Source organism: Mobula birostris, chromosome 1 (genome assembly GCF_030028105.1).
Source record: "Mobula birostris isolate sMobBir1 chromosome 1, sMobBir1.hap1, whole genome shotgun sequence".
In the NCBI taxonomy this organism is placed as follows: Eukaryota; Metazoa; Chordata; class Chondrichthyes; order Myliobatiformes; family Myliobatidae; genus Mobula; species Mobula birostris.
In genome coordinates, this window is record NC_092370.1 from 239,019,040 (window position 1) to 239,033,544 (window position 14,505).

At 39.9% G+C, this 14,505-nt stretch overlaps 1 protein-coding gene across 2 annotated transcripts in view; it reads left to right on the top strand.

Moving 5' to 3' along the window:
* setd3 (SET domain containing 3, actin histidine methyltransferase) overlaps positions 1 to 14,505 on the top strand; it is a 158,398-nt gene that overhangs the window by 41,899 nt on the left and 101,994 nt on the right. For both annotated transcript variants that reach the window (XM_072274308.1, XM_072274318.1), the window contains exons 5-6: positions 2,582 to 2,654; positions 7,082 to 7,338. In XM_072274308.1, the coding sequence (XP_072130409.1) occupies positions 2,582 to 2,654; positions 7,082 to 7,338 (330 nt within the window). The remainder of the gene's footprint in view (positions 1 to 2,581; positions 2,655 to 7,081; positions 7,339 to 14,505) is intronic.

Genomic DNA, 14,505 nt, shown 5'->3' on the forward strand with positions numbered 1-14,505 from the left:
CAAGTTTTTGGGGATCAACATTGCCGTGGAGCTCTCTTGGTCCGTTAACACAACCTCAATAGTAGGGTAAGTGCTCGAGGAGAGCTAATCTGCCCAAAAAATTGCTGGCAAACTTTTATTGATATTTATTTATTTATTCATAGAATAACTGCAGCACTATACAGGCCCTTCAGCCCATGATGCTGTGCCAAACATGTACTTACTTTAGAAATTACCTAGGGTTACGCATAGCCCTCTATTTTTCTACATTCCATGTACCTATCCTGGAGTCTCTTAAAAGACCCTATCATATCCATCTCCACCACTGTCGCCGGCAGCCCATTCCACGCACTCACCACTCTCTGCGTTTATATAAAAAAAACAAAAACAATCTCCCCTGAAATCTCTGTACCTACTTCCAAGCACCTTAAAACTGTGCCCTCTCATGTTAGCCATTTCAGCCATGGGAACAGCCCTCTGACTATCCATACGATCAATGCCTCTCATTATCTAAGTCACCTCCATCAGGTCACCTCTCATCCTTTGTCGCTCCAAGGAGAAAAGGCAGAAAAGGCTTGGCCTTTTCAGCATAGCTTTGTGGGCTGAAGGGCATGTATTGTGCTGTAGTTATTCTATGGAGAAAAAATAGATAAATATCGATTAAAAATTTGCCAGCAATTTTTGGGGCAGATTAGCTCTTCTTAAGCACTTACCCTACTTTTGAGGCTGTGTTAATGGACCAAGAGAGCTCTTGGCGATGTTGATCCCAAAAACTTGAATGCAGCATTACACAATGATAAGAAAAGAGGACAAATATAATATTAGCTAAGATTCTTGGGTTCCTGGGGTATTTTTTTCCCCCTTTTTGAACATACTTGATCCTATAAGCTCAAACCTCAACAATTCCTTGTCATGCATTATGCCCTCTTTCAATTTGTTTTTCTGGAGTGTTGAATTTGGGTTCCAGTTTTCAATTATGTTTCTGGTTGGATCTGATTGTGTAGCGCTCAGACAAAGTAGTTTGTTACTGAAGATGAACTCTTGTACTTGGGAAGTGCCAGATAAAATCTTGGCTCACAGGTACTAAATCATTTTCTTTTATTTGAAACAGACTTTGTTTCTGAGTTATGCGGGAACTCAGAATATGAATCAGATTTATTATCATTGTCTTACATGACATAAAATGTGTTGTTTTGCAGATGCAGAATGGGGCAAACACAAAATTACTATAAATTACAAAACTGTGAACAAAAATGAAATGAATGGGTAGTGTTGATGGACTTTTCATAAATTTGATGGTAGAAGTTGTTTCTAGATTATTGACAATGTATCTTCAGCCTCCTGTACTTCCTCCCCCATGGTAGTAATGAGAAGAGGGCACGTCCTGGATGGTGAGGCTCCTTAGTGATGGATGCCACTGTCTTGATCTTGGGGAGTGTAGTGTATTTAATATTTGAGTAATATTGTAAATATATTGTTTGATAAAGATATTCTTTGGTTACAGAATTCATCATGGGTTATATGTAAGAAATGCATGAATGGCATACGTCATTATGCCACTGTGTAATGTGAACGCCTCACTAAAAGAAAATTCATCAGAGCACCATCCCAGCTTCCTTGTTTTCTTTCAATTAGTTTCTGGAGTTACAAACACAATAAGGAGGTTTGTGCCCATGATGGAACTGGCTGTATCCACAGCCCTCTGCAGTCTCTTGTGATCATGTGCACGCCAGGCTGTGATGCAACCCGACAGACTACCCTTGACCATACATCTATTGGTATTTGCAAGAGTCTTTGACGTACCAATCCCAAGCTTCTAATACGTAGAGCTGTTGCCATTCCTTCTTCATGATTGCATCAGTGTGTTAGCCCCAGGATAGCTACTTTAAGATGTTGACCCTTTGCACTGCAATGAGCATTAGTGTGTGTTTTCTTGACTTTCTCCCCTTCCCTCTGTGAACGTCAGGTTCCATCGCCTTCTGCTGTTGAGTTGGAGGTTGTTGTTGCGACTCAACCTACCGATCTATCTCTCACATCCAAAAATGGCGACGCGGTGGAGCACTGCAGGTTCCAGTGGTTATCATGTAACACATCAAATTAGCAAACTTACCTGGAGAAATCAAAGCCTAGCTGAGTTTATGCAAACAAAGTAGGAACTAAACCAGCACTATATAAATGCTGAGTAAGGCAGCACCTATTTGTTATTAATGTAGTATCACGCGAAATGATGAAAAACAGTTATATGTAAAATAGAGCCATCACGATTTGCTTTCCTCTACTATTTCAGCTAGACTTTGAAAGCAGTTAGAATGGATTTACTCCTGTCGCATATTGAAGGTGACAGTTGGTGAAAGCAGCAATTTAATGCCACACTTCTGTTTTCCAAAGATATGCAAAAACATGCGTGTAATTGTTGCTAAATATTACTGTGTTGCTTATGCTTTTGGTAAGAATTAATTGCATATGCTTGCTATAATGTGCTTTGAGTTTTGCTTCTATTTTGAGCCTTTTTGAGTTGTTGACTGTAGGTAGTATAACATGATTAGCGATGTACTTGTGCATTTATCAGTATAGCCATGGTAATGTGATTCTTTGTTTTCAGGCAGAAGAACTTTTCCTGTGGATCCCTCGGAAAATGCTGATGACGGTTGAATCTGCTAAAAATTCTATACTAGGTAGGTCATAATTTAGTAATGTAAGTAAATTTTCCTATGATTACCTGTGATTTATTCTTTTCAGATATTTAGTCATTTTTGAAGTACATATCAATTGAAAGTTAGTCCGAGAGATTTTGCCTCTAACTTGTATTTTGGTTGGTCAGGTAAGAGATTGGACCATAAGATTTCAGAGCAGAATTAGACTTTTTGGCTCATTGATCTGATCTGCCATTTCACCATGGCTGATCCATTTTCCCTCTCAGACCTAATCTCCTGCCTTCTTCCTGTCCTGACTAATCAACCTCTGCCTTAAGTATACCTAAAGACTTGGCATCCACAGTCAACTGTAGCAATGAATTCCACAAATTCCCTAGTCTCTGGCTAAAGAAACTCCTCCTCATCTCTGGTCTAAAAGGACACCCCTTTATTCTGAGGCTGTGTCCTCTGCTTTTGGGATCCCCCCATCATAAGCAACATACTCTGCACATCCACTGTCTCTAGGCCTTTCAACATTCGATGGGATTCAATAAGGTCACCCTTCAGTCTTCTGAACTCCAGTGAGTACAGGCCCAGAGCCATCAAACGCAACTCGTGTGACAAACCTTTCCCAAAATAATTTTCCTGAGCCACCTTTGAACCCTCTCCAATGTCAGTGCTTCATGCAGATTAGTTGGTGCTTATTAAGTTAATGTTGCTGTGTAATAGCTTTCCAGGTCTGTTCCACCATGGGCCATTCCAATGCACCACTAACTAGTTCAATCTTGCTCGAGGGTACAAGTGGTAAATGTTTATTATTGTCACGTGCACCAAGTTACAGTGTAAAACTTTGTCTTGCATGCCATCCATACCGATCATTTCATTGCAACGGTGCATTGGGATAGTACAAAGGAAAGCAATAACATAATGCAGAAGGAAGTGTTAGAGAGAGTGCAGTGCAGTTCGACAGTAGGGTGCAAGGACATAATGTGGTAGATTGTAAGGTCAAGAGTCCTTCTTATGGTACTAGACAACATTTCAGTAGTTTTATAACAGTGGCATAGAAGTTGTTCTTGTGCCTGGTGGTATGTGCTTTCAGGTTTTTGTATCTTGCTGTCAGTATGGAGTTTGAACATTCTTGTGGGGTTTACCCTGGGTGCTCCAGTTTCCTTCAGAGTCTCAAAGGTGCTCAGGTTGGGACATGGGAAGAAACTGGAGCATCTGGGAATGGTGGAGAATAAATAGGATTAGTGCATATAGGTACTTGATGGTTGGCTTTGACTTGGTGAATGCAAAAGACTTTTTATGTATTAGGAGAAAGATGGCTCCTGCATTCAAGTTCCAGGCATTGCTCCTATGCTTAAAGCTAATGTGGGGTGTCTTAGCCAGGGCAAGTAACAATACCATTATTTGAAAATTTGCATGCAGCTTTGTTTAAAGAACTGTGGCCATGGCAATATTGTTCTCAGCAAAGGCAGTTCATGCGTTAACTCACATATTGTTTGTAGAAACTTTCCATACCCCAGTTGATAGACCATATTTTCCTGCTCAACCACATTTGCATTGCTAGGTGAGAATGCTTAAAAGGTATTCCAAGTACATCTGATGTTATCTAAATATAAGCTTATCTTTGAAATTTGTTGAAAGTAGTTTTCATGAAGTGGCTGACATTGAGGCATCAATCAGTTAAAGCATCTTTGAAAGCCAGGTTTCAGTAGTGAAGCAGTTATAGTCATAGAACACTAGGGCACAGAAACAGGCCCTTTGGCACATCTGGTCTGCGCCAAAATATTAATCTGCCTTGTCCCATAGACCTGCACCTGGAACATAGCCCTCCACAACCCTTTCAACTCCTGCAGTAGTTTTTTGAATTCCAAATTTAAACACCTGCCTGCTTTCCCCTTGGGTTTTTGTAGCATTTGTGTGTAAATAAAGATGAAGTGTGTTAATTTCACTCGTGTAGAAAATTTAATGTTACGGGTTTTAAAATTAAATTATTGGCATCAGCCAGATTTCCATAGCTGTTCTGACGAGTGTGTAATTCTCTAAAACTTTGGTATTTTATTATTTAAACCCTTTTGAAACTATCATGTGGAATTATTTTTACCCCCACAGCTCTAAAATTGTGTATATTATCAGTCATTCAACCCATCAAATCTGTGCCAGCTCCAAGTTTAGGAAAACAACTAGCAGAGGAATGGGTGTGAATGGGTGTGTCCTGTCCCACAATCCTCTCATATCCCTTTTGCCAATCACCTGTCCAGCTCTTGGCTCCATCCCTCCACCTCCTGTCTTCTCTTATCATTTTGGATCTCCCCTCCCCCTCCCACTTTCAAATCTCTTACTAGCTCTTCCTTCGGTTAGTCTTGACGAAGGGTCTCGGCCCGAAACGTCGACTGTACCTCTTCCTAGAGATGCTGCCTGGCCTGCTGTGTCCACCAGCAACTTTGATGTGTGCAGCAGAGGAATTCCACTTCTTACTCCATAGCCCTATAAATGATTTTCCCTCTAGTGCCTATTCAATTCACTTTTAGATGCCATAAATGAGTATTTATTGACTGAATAATTGATTTTTTTTCCCTTTTCACTAGCAATTTAAAATGGTAAATCTTCTTGGTTTTACTGAATTAGTTGGGTGAGGGCTCACTCATTACGCAAGTGTCCTCCATGGGTAAAGTTTTTTTTCAGTTGTCAGTACAGTGGATCTCCTCTGGGAATAAACACTGAGAAGACTGACCCTTTCATTCAGAATTGTAACTCCTGTTGAAACACCACAGTATTGACAACATTGCAGAAATAAAAATGAGAGTGGAACTCAAATAGCTAAGTCATTTAATTATTATTAAAGAACTGTATGTGCTGCCCCATTTGTTGAAATGTGAAGTGGGCCTTTCTGATTTATAATATTAGAAATTTAAATGGGTAGATCATCATTTCATTCACCAGTATCCCTGAATTCCTCTTGTATAACATCCCCACCCACACTCCCTGAAAGCTGTCAATCTAATAACAAGTCCAAAAACTGAAACCATTCCAGATAATTTATTTACTTATTGAGATGCACCTCGGAACAGGCCCCTCCGACGCTTCGAGTCATGTTGCCCAGTAATCCCCCAATATAATCCTAACCTAATCACAGGACAATTTACAGTGACCAGTTAATCTACAAACTGGTATTTCTCAGGACTGTAGGAGGTAAACCCACACAGTCACAGGGAGAAGATACAAACTCCTTACAGGTTGCAGTGGGAATTGAACACTGGTGGCTGGTACCGTAAAGCGTTGTGCTAACCACTATACTACCATGCCGTCCCAAAGAATGACACTGCCTTTAAGTTGCATTTACAACACAATTTAAGAATTAAACAGTATAACACTACTGGTACTTCATACATGATGAGACATGGGTAGTAGCAGGGAGATGAGTAGTCTTATAGGCTGGGGGAAGAAGCTGTTTCCAGTCCAAACAGTCCTTGTCCTAATCCTACGATTTCTCCTACCTGATGTTAGAGGTAAGAAATTGTGGTATATTGGGAGGGATCATTGACAATGATAAGGACCCTGCATACGCAGTTTTCCGAATAAATATCTTGGATGGGTGAAAGACAGACACTGTGATCCTCTCAGCAATCCTTTCTAGAGACTGGTGGTCAGATGCCTTGCAGTTCCTGTGTACCAGACGATGATGCAGTTGGAAATACTGTAAATAAAGCTCTTTAGGATTCTGAAACCAATTTTGTTTTCCTTCTAAGAAATTATTTCTTAAAGTGAGACTTGAGTACATCTTATTTATGGGTAATGTGGAAATGAAACATCCTTCTAAACTTTCATACTCTTAATGGTTTCTAACATGTGATGCTCAGACTGCAGCAGCTAAATTTTAAAAAAACTAGCTTTCTACATTTTTATTCCAGTGGTAATTTCTTTAGTCCAGGAGTTTCCAACCTGTTTCATACCATGGATGAATACTGTTAAGCAAGGGTTCTGTGGACCCCCACTTGGAAACACACACAAAATGCTGGAGGAATTCAGCAGGCCAGGCAGCATCTAGGATAATAGAATGGTTGATGTTCCTCCAGCATTTTGTGTGTGTTGCTCGGATTTCCAGCATTTGCAGATTTTTCTCCTGTTTGTTCTGTGCTTGGAACCCCCTGCTTTTGTCAAAGGGTGGTTAATCTGTGAAATTCATTACCACAGATGGCTGTAGAGGCCAAGTCATTGGGTGTATTTAAAGTGGAGGCTGATAGGTTCTTGATTAGTCGGGGCGTCAAAGGTTCCTGGGAGAAGGCAGCTAAATGGGGTTGAAGTGGTTAATGAATCAGCCATGATGGAATGGTGGAGCAAATTTAATGGACTGAATGACCTAATTTTGCTCTTATGACTTATGGGGAAATTTTGGAGGTTAAGTAATGGCTTTCTTATTAGAGAATTGAAACCAGCCTGAACTTTTTACTTTACTTGATGTCTAGGACCAGTGTATTCCCAGGACCGGATTCTGCAAGCCATGGGAAATATCACCCTAGCATTTCACCTGCTTTGTGAACGATTGAACCCTGATTCCTTCTGGTTGCCCTACATTAAGACTTTACCTATGGAGTACCATACCCCTTTATACTTTGAAGAGGAAGAAGTACGTTACCTCCAGTCAACACAAGCCATCCATGACGTCTTTAGTCAGTATAAAAACACAGCTCGCCAATATGCATACTTTTATAAACTCATCCAGGTAAGTTGACCTTGTATAGCAATAGTTAAATGTTCATCAAGGAACAACCTTATTTGCCATATGTATTAGGTGTGTTGATCAGGGTGCAGCATGTAACCAAAAGCAACATTCAACAATGATAAAGAATTATATATTTAAAAAAGTCAGAAGTTAAAGTATAGATATAGAATAAAATATGCATAAATATATAAATACCAGCATGCATTTACAATGTAAACAGTATTTATAAGAAGTGGTTTAAAGTGTTTACTAGTAACTAAGGGAATAGAAGGAGGAAGTTGTGTGGCTAACTAGAATGGTCGATCAGATTAACTGCCTGAGGGAAGAAACTTTTAAGATGGTGTGAAGTTTTTGTTTTAATAGCCCTATAGCACTTTCCAGAAGGGAGCTTTTGGAAAAGGCAGTTTGCAGATGGGTAGTGTTCCCAGTGATTTTTCTCTGCCTGTTTCTTTGTCCTGGACACAGGTAAGGCCTGCAGCGATCGTAGCCTGCAGCCAGTGATCCTTTCTGCTCACCTGGCAGTTTGCAGTAGCTTTTGCAAATTGTTGAAGGATGCTGCATGATACCAAACAGTAATGGCTAATGTGAAGATGATCTGAATTTATCCGAAGAAGATCCCTCTTTCAACAGTCAGCTGGCGGCCATTTCAAAAGCTATTTTTCACATGCAGTCTGTATTTACGGTGGTGCTAGAAAGTTTGTGAACCCTGTAAATGTCCAAGTGGAGTAGCCAGATTGTTGACTCCATTTTTACTCTTTCATTTTAATTTTTGTGAACCAACTCTCTTTCCTTTTGTAAAGTCTCTTAGACCCCTTGCCCCATGCTGGGTACCACTGTCCTAGTATGTTCCTGTGTCCTTTGTAATTGCATTTCTGTCCGTTGCAAGGACAATGATTATTGAGGAACTCTGGTAAAATTTGACTGTGGTTCAGAGACGATAACTGCCATCTAACCTGTATAATTTTTTTATTTTAGCCATGTTTCATGATTTTGCCTTTACAGAATTCCAATTGTATCACTTTGCCTGGTGAACTATTCCTGCTTAATGGGAAGCAGAGAGTATCGATGAGCAGATTTAGAGTAGGTCTGTACTGAGACTTCCACCATTCACGATATTAGTGGCTTGAGTAGGGACCTGGTATTCAAGTTTGCTAAATGACAGTGTATTGGTAATATAAGCCCAGTAGATGGAAACTCAAAATTATAACAAAAATCTAAGAGGCACAGCAGTGTCCACACTTTGAGGAGATTGAAGTGTACAAGGCTCCACTCCCCCATTCCAACAGCTTTCTACAGGAACACCATTGAGAGGGTCCTGTCTGGCTACATCATTGCGTGGTACGGAAGCTGCAAGGCATCAGACCACGAGACCCTGCAGAGGATAGTAAAAACTGCTGAGGATCACTGGGGTCTCCCTCCTCCCTATTTGTGACACTTATTGAAACATTGTTGAGGATCCCTACCGTCTATCCCAGAATATTCTTGACATACTGCCATCAGGAAGAAGATACAGGAGCATCAGGACTAGGACTGCCAAACTGGGTCCTACCTCCACTGAGATCTCATGACTAGGACACCAAGCTGTTTACTGTTTACCTATGCTACGCATTTTACTTTCTTTTCAAATCTTTTTATTATTATTATTCAAAAAATAACACGAGTACATTGAAGTAAGCAACACTTACAATGTCTCAAGGAAAAAAAACATTATTGTAAAGATTGAAAAATTTTTGTGATAATAAAAAAACCCTACTAAGCAGAAAAGTGGGGAGGAAAAAAGCCCCATTGGGTGTACAACCCCGGAGTCATGCGTCATACAAAAAGCTTCTAAAGATAAACATCAAACCGCCAGCAAGATAAAAAAAATACCAGAAATTTACAAGTAGATCGTGGAGAAAATCTTATCAATTAACTCAAATGATAATAATGAGCAAATGAACCCCATCTTTTCTCAAAATCAAATAAAGGTTCAAAAGTTCGACTTCTAATTTTCTCCAAACTAAGACATAGCATCTCTTGAGAGAACCATTGTGACAAAGTGGGAGCTGACGTGTCCTTCCACTTCAACAAAATGGCCCTCCTGGCTATCAATGTAACAAGTGACTTCAGAGCTACAGCAATGTGGCTGAATTTTAACTGACCTGTGCAGTGGCTTGGAATTAGTTTATTACTTTAACCTGTACCAAGGTACAGTGAAGACTTCCCTTGTTTACTGTACAGACAAATCAATTCATTACACAGTCCAAGGGAAAAACAATAACAAGAAGAACAATAAGAATAAAGTGCAACAGCTACAGAAAAAGTACAGTGCAGGTCAACAATAAAGTGTAAGATCATAATGAGGTAGATTTTTAAGATCAACAGTCCATCTTATCGTACCAGGGATGCTTTCAGTGGCCTTATAACAGCGGGTTAGAAGCAGTCTTGGTGCCTGGTGGTATGTGCTTTCAGGTTTTTGTATCCTCTGGCCGATGGGAGAGGAGAGAAGAGGGAATTTCTGAGTAGGTGGTGTCTTTGACTATGCTAACTGCTTTGCTGAAGCATCAAAGTCCATGGACAGGAGGCAGGTTTCCATGATGTGCTGAGCTAAGTCCACAACTCTGTGCAGTTTCTTGTAGTTATGGGCAGAATGGTTGCATCCATATCATCCATTTAAGATGCTTTTTATGGTGCACCAATTTTTAAAATTGGTTGGGGGACATGCCAATGGATTTTAGCATCCTGAGGAAATGGAAACATTGGTGAGCTTTTTTGGTTATGATGTTTAATATTATGGGGCCAGAACAAACAACGTTCACTCATGGAACCTTGAAGTTCTCAAACCTCTCAAGCTCAGCATAGTTGATGTAGATTGGAACATGTGCACTGCCCCCTTTCTGGAATTCAAAAAGCAACTCTTCTGTTTTGCTGACATTAAGGGAAAAATTTTTGTCATGACAACACATGACTAGGCTCTTTTCTTCACGTAATCCAACTCATTTTTATCTGAGTTATGAGCCACCATGGTAATATCACCTTCAAACTTTTAGATGGAGTTAGAGCAGAATTTAATCACTTAGTCATGAGTGTATAGGTTGTAAGGCGGGGTTTGAGGATGCAACCCTGTGGAGCACCAGTGTTGAGAATAATTGTGGCAAAGTGTTGCTGCCTGTCCTTACTAAGGCATTCAGAGATCTGCAGAAAATGCTGGTCTTTTGGCAACGTTCATGTAGTATAAGAGATTAGTGAAAATTGAGTAGCAATAAATGTAAGAAGTAATTGGAAAGACTACTGAAACACTAATTATTGTATCCCAAGCGTTTGAGTGTAAAACTAATACTTCATTTAAACAGAATCTTTGCTGACCTCATTGCATCTAGTTTTGGGAATAGGCTTAAAAGAAGCACAAATGCAGATTAATTTCAGATTGATACTGTACATTTCAGTAGGGTTGACCCATACTCATTGAAGTATGGAAAATTAGAGGTGGTGTTCTCAAGATATATTCAACCCTGATTGGACTTGAAAGGATAAATACTAAGATGCTATTTTAGCTCTTGGGGGAATCCAGAACAACCAGGTATTATTTCATTAAATAGAAGTCTCCTACTGTTCTATTTTGTTACGTTCACAGATGTCAAATTGTGAAAACTGTGTAATATACTTTTGAGTTCAGGGTGAGCTGTGGGTGATTTAAACGGTACATTAAAAGATTAATTAATATAGAGAAGCTATTTTGCTCAGTGGGTTAATCCTAACAAAAGGATTAATAAGATACAGACCAGCAAAACCTATACATGCTGGGAATCTGAAATAACAGAAAATGCTGTGTAAATTTCATTTATATATTTATTTATTGAGCTAGAGCGTGTAATAGGCCCTTCCACCCCTTTATGCTGTATCACCCAGCAACCCCAGATTTAACCCTAGCCTAATCATGCCACAATTTATGATAACCAGTTAACCTACCAACTGGGACATCTTTAGACCGTGGGAGGAAACCAGAGCACCTAGAGGAAACCCATTCGGTCATGGGAAGAATGTACAAACTCGGTGGCGGGAATTGAACCCGTGTCAGTGGTACTGTAAAGTGTTGTGCTAACCAATTATCGTACCACCCCAAATCTCAGCAAGTCAGACAGCATCTGTGGAAAGAAACAACGTTTCAGGTCAGTGACTCTTCATCAGAACTAGAAAGTAATTGTAATAAAATCATATAAATAAAATAATAGTACTTAAAGTAAAATTATAACTTTTATCGCATGCAGAAGCTTTTGGAATTTTTCTCTCTCATTCACTATGACTAGCCCCTTCCCTCAACAACCCTACACTCCTCCCACAATTAAAAAAATTCTGTGTAAGGATCTCTGCCTGAAAAGTCGACTATACTTTTTTCCATACGTGCTGCCTGGCCTGCTGAGTTCCTCCAGCATTTTGTGTATGTTGCTTGGATTTCCAGGATCTGCAGATTTTCTGTTGTGTTTTTTTTTTGTGACAGTTTTTTTCCCCATTAGTTAATCAATGGATAAGAATTTTGAGGGATTAGGCAGGTAAATTTTTGAGATTGACTGTGGCCTCTGAGTACATGATCTCCTGCCTTCAGTGACTGGTAAATAGTTTCTGCCTATTATGTTGTGCTGTTCTGCACTGGTCTCTTATCTCCTGCTGTTTAGAGACACAGAAGGATGCAGGCAGGTTTGTAAATGAGGAAGCGCTATGCCTGAAAAGACAAAGGAGTAGCGCAACTGGAGGACAGTTGAAAGTCACGATGCCTAGGTCAATTAAAATGATCCATTGCTGCAGTGAGAGTGACATATTCGTTATTTTGCAAGGTTAAGTTCTGCTGATTGATTGGATTAAGGGAATTTGATCACAACTGCTGTTCCTGAGATCATTTTGTGGTGAAGTATAACAATTCACTCATTTGTCGCAGCCCTTTCTCACTAATGATTGCTTATTCCCTATTCTGAGAAATTGAAGTGAGCACACGAAAGACATCAATATCTGGTTCAGGTCACAAAGGGATACTTTTGTCTTACAATTAAAAACACTCACACTCACACTCTGCTCTTGGAGCCACTGAAACCATTAAAAAATCGAAAGGCATCTACAACAGAACTAAATTGAGAAAGATTGTATAATTAACACTATGACAGTGGAAAAATTAGAAAGCATTTGTGTATAATTGATACAATATGTTTGGTTTAGTTTTCTGATGTAGGTAATTACTGCAGAAACTAGTTGGTTTCTCCCCATAATACCTAGAATTTGATTGCTTAGTCAGTATTTTGCAATACTAGATCTTGTTCCACTTTGGCCATTTTTAGACGGGATTGCATGGGGAAATCATAAGCACATAAAGCAGTTGAGGTCAACTGACACACATCTATATTTTTACATTTTGTGTTTCAAGGCTCGAGGGATTCATTGGCCTGTTTCCATTTCTGCCTTCAGTGCTTGCAAGTATTTCAGTATATAACACAATTAGAGTTGTAATTTCTAGCAAGCCAACAGTGAAATCACCTGAATTCCGTATTATCTAATTCAATTAACTAGTTTGTGCACTATTATGGACTTTGCAAGACCAATTAATGAAGCAATAATGAAGTCAAGTGCTATAGGTGCTCTGCATAATAATGCTGAAGGCTGGCATACAGGGAATCCTCTTAAAACTGCAAGAAGCCTCAATGTGTTTTTCCATTGATAAAGTGCTGTTCATATCCAAATGTAGCTCTCATGCAACCATTGACAATTTGTTAGTATGAAGGAGGTAAATTCTACATTTCAGTGATCCGTGGCACTCAGTGTCTCACAGATCTTGAGAAATCAGTCCACAAAGAACTCTTCTTTCCTGTTGACCCTTACAATAGAATTGAGGAAAACAAGATAAAAGTCAATAACGATGATTCTACTTTGTATGCTCAACCTATGATTCTACCTATGGATTCACTTTTAAGAACTCAACTCATGTACTCTATTGCTTATTTATTACTATTTTGTTTTTCTTTTCTCTTTGCATTTGCGCAGTGTGTTGTCTTTTGCAATTAGATATTTGTTCGTCTTTGTGTGTGTTTTTCATTGACTATTGTGTTTCTTTGTAGTCACTGTGAATTCCCACAAAAAAGTGAATCTAGGGTTAGTGGTGGTTGTCCATAGAGTCCAGTGATGACAGGAAACCTGTGCAGGGGAGTTTCAAAGTTTAAAAAGTCACTGCACCAGGCCTAGTGGTACGAACAAGTGAGTCAAACTGGAGTCTTCCTTGGTTGCAGTGGATGAGCATGATGTCTTCTGTGCCTTGTCATGCCCTTTGCTCTCCACAAAGCCTTGCAGTACTGCCATCTTGGCAGTTGGATCTCACTGTAGATCTCATGTGCTCGGTCTGCTGGAGCTGACTTCACATGTTAGGACAGGCATGTCTCACCAGGATACGAGGCCACCTGCTTCCCTCACCTGGTTTAGCTTGCCGATGGAAGCGGTGTACCAGGGTGTGGCTGCTGTTGCTTGCAAACAGCTACTTGGAGCCACAGGTGAGAGCTCAGTGTCCAGCAGGGACCAAAGGGGAGTGAGTTGCCCAGAATCGACATGACAAGTCCCTTCACCAGAGAAGTCAACCCTCTATGGACACCCCACACACCCCCTCAGGGTAGTATACTGTATGGTGACATATGTTCTTTCATAATAAATTTACTTTCGATTTTGAACTGGTGTAAAATGTCAACTTGTCCAGGTTAGTTTCCAGTACTCGAAGGCTCATTTTCCTTCTGATGAATATGTACAGGATTTTTTGAGACCTCCTTTCAATGCAGTAAACTTATTTTGATTTCATGATTGACAATTAAGGTGAGGGCTAAGAGTGCCTGATGGGTTGTCATACTGTTTGGAAAGACTACCTCCATGTTCAGGTGGAAAGTCCCTACCTGGAGAAGAGTTAGGAGTAGATGTTGTGAAATGAAGGCAGCAGGTGCTGTAAATATTTAGCAGGTCAGGCAGCATCTGCGGAGAGGGAAATGAAATTGATGTTCCAAGTCAGTGACACTTCATTCATTCATCATCATTATGTGTCGTGTCATTTGACCATGATTGGTCTTGGCACATTTTTCTATAGAAGTGGTTTGCCTTTGCCTTCTGGGCAGTGTCTTTACAAGATGGGAGACGCCAGCCATTACCAATAATCTTCAGAGATTGTCT